Consider the following 8522-nt stretch of genomic DNA (forward strand, 5'->3'; position numbering starts at 1 on the left):
TTTTGGCCGCCTGAACATGCCTTGAGGGCATTTCTGGTTTGGCGGGATTGCTTTTTTAAGCAGGCATGTAAACAACTGAGCTAATGGGCAGGCCCCCTATTTTAGGACTAATACTGCATGAGATAGTTTCTTTTGTTGGGTTAGATAAAACATGCTAAAACCTAATCTCAGAATAACAGTGAGCCCTCTCCCCAGCTCCTCAGAATAACACTTGATCTAGCTAATATGGGAAATTGGTTTTTTTCATTACAATAATAAGGCAAGTTATTCTGCTTTTTAAAAGTTCTTCAATTGTCATAATATGGCTAATGCTTGTTTTATCTACAAATAAATTATCAAAGCAATATTTGTGATAAAGCACAGTGCTTTATTGGAAAATCTTGGTTTCGCTACACAGATCAACTCACGGTGATCCTCCTGTTTTCAGCCTCCCAAGCGCTGGGATTACAGGTGCGCCCCACCATGCCTAGTCTCAGTCGGCATCTCAGCGCACCCAGGGGTCAGGGCCAGCATGGCACACCAGGGATTGAGCCCAGTCCCTGCATCTGCCTAAGCAAGAGCTTTGATCCACTGAGCTATCTGGCTAGTCCTTAATTGGAAGATCTTGAAGCTTAAAATATTTAGACAGTGCTTTTAAAATGTTTTGGGCTTTTATTTTTTTACAGTTAGTTGTGACAAGCACTATTTGTATGTTGAAAGTATTAGAATTCCTCATTGATATGTAAAACATTAGGCCTGGTATTTGGAGTAGAAAATATTGTATCATTAAAATATAAACACGATCTAGCTACATGTTTGAGAGCAGCCTGCTTTGCATGGTGAATTCAAGGCCAGCCTGGTTGACATAGCAAACAAAACAAAACATATAAATGGGATTGTAATAGATTTTGCCTTTTCAAACCTTCTAGGTACCCATAAGCATAGGGATTAAACTTGAATATTGAGCAGGCCTAGCAGATTAACAGATTGAACAGTTGTGGTTGAATCTGTCCTTAGAACTTCCATTTTTTTTATTAAATTAAAAGTTATTTATTTATTTGGTACAGGGTTTTGCTACACAGCTCAGACTCATAGTGGTCTTCCTGTCTCAACCTCTCTGGTGCTGGGATTACAGGCATGTGCTCCATGCCTGGTTTTAACATGTAGTACCCTGGATCAAACTCAGGTCCTTGTGCTTACCAGGCAGGCACTTAGCCCATCAAACTATCTTCTCAGCCTGAGAACCTCTATTTTTTAAGTGAAATGTTTAGTATATTACTGCTTTTTTATCTGTTTTCTTATTTTCTGTTTGTTTTGGCATATTTTGAATTGAGTGTGTTTGAGTATTATGTATCTTATGTTAGGGTACATTTTTCTAAATTTCCTAGTGGTTCTTCCAGGACTTATAATATGCATTGTTAACTTTGTACAGGGTTAACTGAATTAATAGTACAGAATTAAACATTTGTATCTGACAGTCATAAAAACAAATTTGTTGAATTTTATGGGTTATCTTCCATTTTCCTTGGCCTGCTCCCTTTATGAAATTCTGAATACGATGACAATGTTAGAACAAACACCACATTTTAGTAATTTATTTTGAATTAAAAGTATTTACCTCAATTCTCATCAACTTTGTACCTTAGTTTAAAATTGATGCTTTTGGTAGCCATGCAGAAGAATCAGATAATGAGAAGCCAAAAACTATTATGGATACTCTACATATTTTCCCCAAATTAGAATTTCTACATCCTTCAGAATTGAACAGTAGAGGCAAAATGATTGTTTACTCACTTTTGTTTTGACTTAATTTGACTCAGAGAAGTGTTTTAGGAGATCGTCCAGGTTGTCCTGAGAATTTTCTCAATGAATTTAATCTTTAATTTTCTCAATGAAGTCTAATGGTCTGCTTTTCTTTTTCTTTCGTCTTTTCTTTTTTTTTTAAATTTTTGAGACAGTCTTGCTGCGTAGGTCAGGCTGGCCTTGACCTCACTATGTAGCCCAGGCTGGCCTGAAGCAATCCTCCTGCCTAAGTGCTGGGATTACAGGCATGGGCCATCGGGTGAGGCCTTCAGCTTTTCTGATGCATGACGTAGAAGAGTCTCTTAATTAGAATTCGAAATCTGTTTTCTACACATACTGAAGTACTTCTATTTTTGTAGTCCAGTTCTTTTATTTATTTATTTATTTATTTATTTTTGGTACAGGGGATTGAACTCAGGATCTTACACTTGCCAAGCAGGAATTTTTGCTGCCAAGCTATCTCCCCTCTCCAGCCCTGTTTTTCTCCCCTTGAACTGTCATTAGAGTTCTCCAAGTGGTATCTAGTCTTAGTAGTATTAAATTGTATGAACTGTAAGAAAACTTGACATTGCTTTGAGCATTCAGATGATACCCTAAGTACTGATTTCTACTTATAAAAACTTCTCTATCTGTCAAAGCCTGTAACAACTATGAATAATGAAATCTCATGTAAAGTCAACTTTAAATTTTGGTTTATGACATCAGGGACATGAGTATAATTTCCTCTAAATTACAGTTTAAAATTTTGATTTTTGAATTTAGAAGAAGAAAATTCTTTTACCAAAAAATAAGTAACTGAAAATAATTAGTTTATATACATATTTCATTGCATTTGTTTGGTAGAAATAAATGTTTACAAATATTTTATATACTAAATACTTTTTGTCAAAGGTTAATATTTAGAGATATCTAATACAGTATTTCAAGAGTTTAAGCCTCATGCACATACTATTTCATACACACAAAGTTCAACTTAACACTTTCCTTTTCTCTGTAGGTTAACTAATTGTAAGATGTTTCAAGAGACACAGGACACAGCTCAGTGCCTCAGTCAGGGAGAATTCCAGTGACATCTGCAGTGGAGAATTATGTGGACAGTGGGAAAGAGAAGAGGCGGAGATTGGAAGAGCACGTGGGAGAGTAGGACAGTAGGTCAGCTGTAAAATGTAAAAGCACATAGAGCCTTAAAATTTTTTTTTTATTGTGTCTGTAGCACTTTAACATGTGATTATACTTAATAGGAGAATAAGAAATAGTTGCCCAAGTCACCACTGGCATAAATAAAGAGGATGTATGTTTCTGTGAAGGACGATTCTAGTAGTTTCAAAGACTTCTCTTGCTATAAGAAAAGGCTAACATTTTGTTTTAGGACTTCAAAGAAAATTAGGCACCTTATAGTTTTACCACATTTTATTTAAACTATCAGTTCTGATGAATTTTTCCCCCATTGAATACTAAAGACAACTTTATTTTGAAAAATTTTAAATTACAGTTGAATTGTATTTTTTATTAATTTTATTGAGAAAAAGCAGTAAGACTCAGTTTCAAAACCCATTAGTAGGGCAGTTTCAATAATTAATACATTGCATATTGTTGTCTTCATAGTGGTTATTCATAGTAGAAGATGCAGACATGATATCCTGTCCAAACACTATTAGTACAAATCTTTCTTCTCGTTGAATTAAGAGAAAGTAGCCGTGTATCTATCCTATTTTGTATATGCAGATACAAAATGGTCCTTTCCTTATATCCCCTTTTTTTAGTTTGTCAGAGATGGGTATTCTATTGCTATTTAAATATTGTGGGTGCGTGAATTCAGCAAAATAATCCAATATAGTCCAGTAGTCCATAATAGTAGAAAAACATGCAAGGCTTCGCAGATTTGCGTGTCGTCCTTGTCCAGGGCCGTGCTAATCTTCTCTGTATCGTTCCAGTTTTAGTATATGTGCTGCTGAAGCGAGCACTTGAATTGTAAATACAGTACAAAGAATTGTGATACTCATTTTTCACATTTGTCAACTTTTACTGATATTTCATCTACCGTTTTACAGAATTACAAGATTTTTTTTTTTTTTTTAGAATTACAAGATTTTTATTCTCTTTCTCTTTCTTTCTTTTTTCTTTTTTTCTTGCAGAACCGGGTATTGAACTCAGGCCCTTGTGCTTGCCAGGGAAACACTTATTCCACTGAACCATCTCCCTGGCCCCTTTATTCTCTTTTGAAACAATCAGATTCAACAAATTTTTTTTTAATTTTTATTTATTTATTGTTTGTATTTTAGGGATGGGTGTCCAGGGTCTCAATACTAGATCGGATTTGTAGTGATTCTCCTGTTTACAGTCTCCCAGGAGCTGAGATTACAGGCATGCACCACCACACCCAGTCTCACCTGCTTGCACGTGCTTTAATCTGCTGAGCTATTTGGCCAGCCCAGAGTCAACAAATGTAATGTGAACGAAATTCTCCTTTTTAAAAAAAATTGTTAATATATGTTTGTAATATATACATCCATTGTGTTCATTGTGAGGTACTGGTGCATGTATGTGTTGCTTCTTGATCCTTTTTTACTTCCCCTTCCCCTTCTGCCTTCCATCTCTCCCTAGTCCCTTCCCACCTCACCCCAATGTGAGCCCAAGTCTGTCGTACAGTCTTCCCTCACATTTGCCAGTTGTCTCTCCACCCTGTGCTCCAGTTTAGGATTCAATCAGGATTGAGCGTGGACCAGGTGTTACACTTCAGTTTTTAACATGGCACAGTCGTTTAGCTTTGGCTTTCATAATAGCTGTGAGGAAAGTTTAGCACTCAAGAATAACTTTTTAGAGAATGTTAAAATTAGAGTTTTTATGAATCATTTGCATAGGGCCAGCAAGATGACGCAGTGGTCTAAAGAGCCTGCTTAGGCAAACTTAGGTAAGCACACAGGGCCCGTGGTTCGATCCCTGGCATTACATGCTACACCAGCCTCAACCCCAGGGTGGCCTGAGCTAGTCACACACACACAAAAAAAAAACCTAAAATAAATTAAAAACAAATCATTTGCATTTCCTCTTTATAAATATTGTTGGCTTTTTGTGTTTGCTGTCACATGTTTATGTTATTGTTTTTAGCTTCTTCCTATGGCATTTCTGTTCTGTTCATTTTGAGCCGCTCGGTTACCAGAAAAAAACATGTAAAGTAATTTTAATTTTCATTTTAAAGTAGGGCTGAGCTTGTTGAAAGGATTAGAAAGGAAAGCAGAAGCTTAAGGTGGTACTGTTGGTCTGTCCTGTGAAGTACCGCAGGGGAGCCAGCTGGAAACCCCTGGTTGCTGATATTTCTTGTTTGATTTCCGAATGGCTTCTCAGTGAAGTGTAAGTATAAGGAATCAAAATCAAGAGTTGGGGGCCAGGGAGATGGCTCAGTAGAATAAGTGCTTGCCTGGCAAGCACAAGGGCCTGAGTTCAGTCCCTGGTTCTGCAAAAAAAGAAAAAAAAATGAAGAGTTGATACTGCAGAATTTGATATTAACAGGTAAAATAATGAACTAGAATGAGCTTCAACTTCATAGCTTCGTAAGAGCTTAGTGACACTCATTGCTGGATATGTTGCCCTCCCCCTGCAAGTATGGTCTTGCTTATGTGCTCCAGGTGGATTCCTGGTTCAGATTTCCTGCCTCAGCCTTCTGAGTAGCTGGTCCTGCAGGTGTGTGCCACTGTGCAGGCTATGGGTGTGTACTGTGGACCAAATGTTTAACCTTTAGAGAATTCCTGGAGGTGATAGAGGCATTGCAGAGATTGTGTACAAAATGCATGATAATGCCTGGCACATACTCAATACATGATGGGTCATTTTTCTAAAATCATAGATTGTCAGCATTAGATGGCATGTTAGAAATCACCCCAGTAAGTAAACCAGTGAGAACAAATGCGTGATTTACTGCCTCTATGAGTGTGAACTTGACAGTAGGGATTGTTGGTGTCTTTGTGCCCTGTAGAGTGCAGCAATGAACTTTAGATATTTAAGTTTTGAGAGTCACCTTACTCTTACGGTATGCATTAGTAAACCGTGCAATTGCAGCTTTGTCAGGGTACTAGTAGAACTGAAGCAGAGGTTTTAGAAAGGTGCATTTCATTTGTAAATTACTTATTTATTTATTTTTCGATAACAAAAGTCAAACTTAGGACCTTGTACTTGCCAGGCAAGTGTTGATGCCCCTGCGCTATCTTCCCAGCTGACTTCTGAATTTTTATATTCCTTGCTAAGAATTCTGTGAAGCAGGCATAAGATGTATTAATGTAGCTCTGCAGCATATGTGATCATGGTCATGCTTGAGTTCTGTTGCATGGTGAATCACTTTGCTGTAACTGTTTCTTAGTCCTTACCCTTTTGATTCTACCTGTAGCTGTACTAGCTTAACAGCCTGTGGTTGTTTAGTTGTTCAGTATATCTTTGGAGCAATTAGTAGAAGGATTGATATTTCATGAGGTTTTTGTTTTTGTTTTTTTTTTTTTCTTTTTTTTGGCATAACCAGGGATTGAACTCAGGCCCTTGTACTTGCCAGGCAAGTGCTTATTCTACTGAGCTGTCTCCCTGGCCCCATTATTTTAGAGATCTTCCAAAGAAGAGAGAGAACATTTATATATATTTTTTAAATAGATAAAAAAAATCATAGATTTTTTTTTATCTCGGGGCTGGTGAGATGGCTCAGTGGTCTAAAGCACCTTCTTAGAACAAGCTAAGCCAAGCAAAGCACAGGGACCTCGGTTCAATCCCCCAGCACCACATGCCAGCCCGCCCGCCCCCTGGTGGGCTGAGCTGGCCACACACAAAATAAATAAATAAATAAATAAAGGTATGTGTTCAATTTAAAAAAAAAAAAAAAAATCTCCATCTTCCTTTCAATAACCATTTGTGTCCACTGGATCAGTTTTTATTTTATTATTATTATTTATTTATTTTTTAGAGAAGCGTTTACAGGGTGTTCAGGGTCTGTTAGATCGGACTCATAGTGATCTGCCTGTTTACAGCCTCCCAAGAGCTGAGATTACAAGCGTATGCCACCACGCCCAGTCTCACTTGCCATCTCAGTGCACCCTGGGGGCGGGGCTGGCACTGCAGTGGATCAGTTTTTAAATATAAGATGCCTATCAGGATGTTCCTGTATCTTGAAACTTTTTATTTCAACCAGCAAATTATTTCATTCTTATTCGTCAGTTATTCTCATTTATGCTAAAAGGAATAGGGCTGAAGCAGTAAGAAAAAAATAGAAGGATGATGAAATTGTCTAGGGCAGAGGTTAGCAGACAGTTTTTATGAATGTTCAGATAGTAAATATTTTTTAAGACTTTCAAGGGGCCGGGGAGATGACTCAGTGAAATAAGTGCTTCCCTGGCAAGGGCAAGAGTCTGAGTTCAATCCCCGGTTCCACCAAAAAAAAAAAAAAAAAAAAAAAAAAAAGACTTTCGGGCTTCAAATGGTCCCTGTAGTATGTTATTCTTTAAACAACTTTGTGTGTTATGAATTTTGAATCCAGGGACTTCTCACTGAGCTATAAAAAGCACATCTGTAAATGCCAGTGCATTGGGAGGCTGAGGCAGGAGGATCACAACTTTCAGAGCCCAGCCTAGGCAGTTGGTGACTTCATGAGACCCTGTCTTAAAATAAAAAGTTTTTGAGGATACAGCTCAGTGTGAAGACCCTGGGTTTAATCCCCGGTATTAGAAAGCAACATCAAAGGCAAAAACATCTCTCAAAACTTAAAACCCATTCTTAGCTCCCAGGTCACACAGAAGGTGGTTGTGGGCCAGATTTGGCCTGTGGACCTTTGTCCCTGCACTACCCTGTGTAAGTTTTGTTACTGCACTACTCGAGAGAGTGCCATCGTTCATGAAGTACGAAAGAGGACATCCTTGTGGTCTTCTTAGCTTTTATTAAAACAGTATATGGAATTTACACTTTTCTCTTAATGGCAGAGAAGTTGATAGGAAATTACTAGAGAAATAAGAATACAAAATACAAATACAAAAGGAGATATTCTATACTGAATGGGGTGAAATTACTTGTAAAAGCAAAATCCCAGATTCTGTATCTTTAGATGATGATCACTTCTGAATTTTCTCAAGTAGTTTATGGTTGAAAAGTATATTTCTGAAGACCAAAAGAATATATGGTATTTTACTTAGTCATTTAGGAAGAAAGAATTATTACAGTATTTTGTGACTTTTTCAATTAGTAGTAAAAAGATGGGTGCTGGTAATTTTATATCATATTTGTACTTCGGACTTGAGTAAATATGGCTTGCAAGCAGACAGATGTGGAAAGCTGGTTGGAAGGAAATAGGTGTAAAAATGAGAAGAGTCACTGGGTCAAATGTTAATATAAAAATAGTTTTGCAAATTATGGATCACACATGATAAACACCCTTGGTTCAAATTACAAGCCATCAGTAACAGGTTTCAAAGTGTCCAGCTTCCAAGTATTGCATTTTGATTTGCAGATGCCAGGAAAACAACAAGATGTAATTATAAGCAAGACCCTGTGAAAAATCTGCGGAGGTTTATAAGATGGATATATAGTCCATGTTCGTCCCTAATGCCTGAACAGTTATGTGCAGAGAACATGACCTGTTTCAGCCATATATGTAACTTAAAAGTAGGGAACGTGTAGAATGAATATCTTAGTTTGCTGCATTTTATTTTTTTAATCTTTATTTATTTGCTATATTTTATCTTATTTTATTTTTTTTAAATGGCAGGAGTGTT

General features: G+C 37.2%; 1 protein-coding gene and 1 non-coding gene across 5 annotated transcripts in view; one reads left to right on the forward strand and one right to left on the reverse strand.

Annotated features, from left to right (window-relative positions):
* Hikeshi (Hikeshi, heat shock protein nuclear import factor) overlaps window positions 1-8522 on the forward strand; it is a 37702-nt gene that overhangs the window by 12864 nt on the left and 16316 nt on the right. The window contains exon 2 of one of the 4 annotated variants that reach the window (XM_023716729.1): window positions 2780-2934. The exons of the other annotated variants lie outside the window; for them this stretch is intronic. Coding sequence (XP_023572497.1) covers window positions 2871-2934 — 64 coding nt within the window. The 5' untranslated portion in view covers window positions 2780-2870. The remainder of the gene's footprint in view (window positions 1-2779; window positions 2935-8522) is intronic. 4 annotated transcript variants of the gene reach the window in all.
* Window positions 3641-3746, reverse strand: LOC111817128. Its single transcript, XR_002821392.1, has one exon. It is a non-coding gene; the product is annotated as a U6 spliceosomal RNA (small nuclear RNA).

The sequence above is a fragment of the Octodon degus genome, unplaced genomic scaffold (assembly GCF_000260255.1).
Source record: "Octodon degus isolate 3935 unplaced genomic scaffold, OctDeg1.0 scaffold00049, whole genome shotgun sequence".
Taxonomy (NCBI): Eukaryota; Metazoa; Chordata; class Mammalia; order Rodentia; family Octodontidae; genus Octodon; species Octodon degus.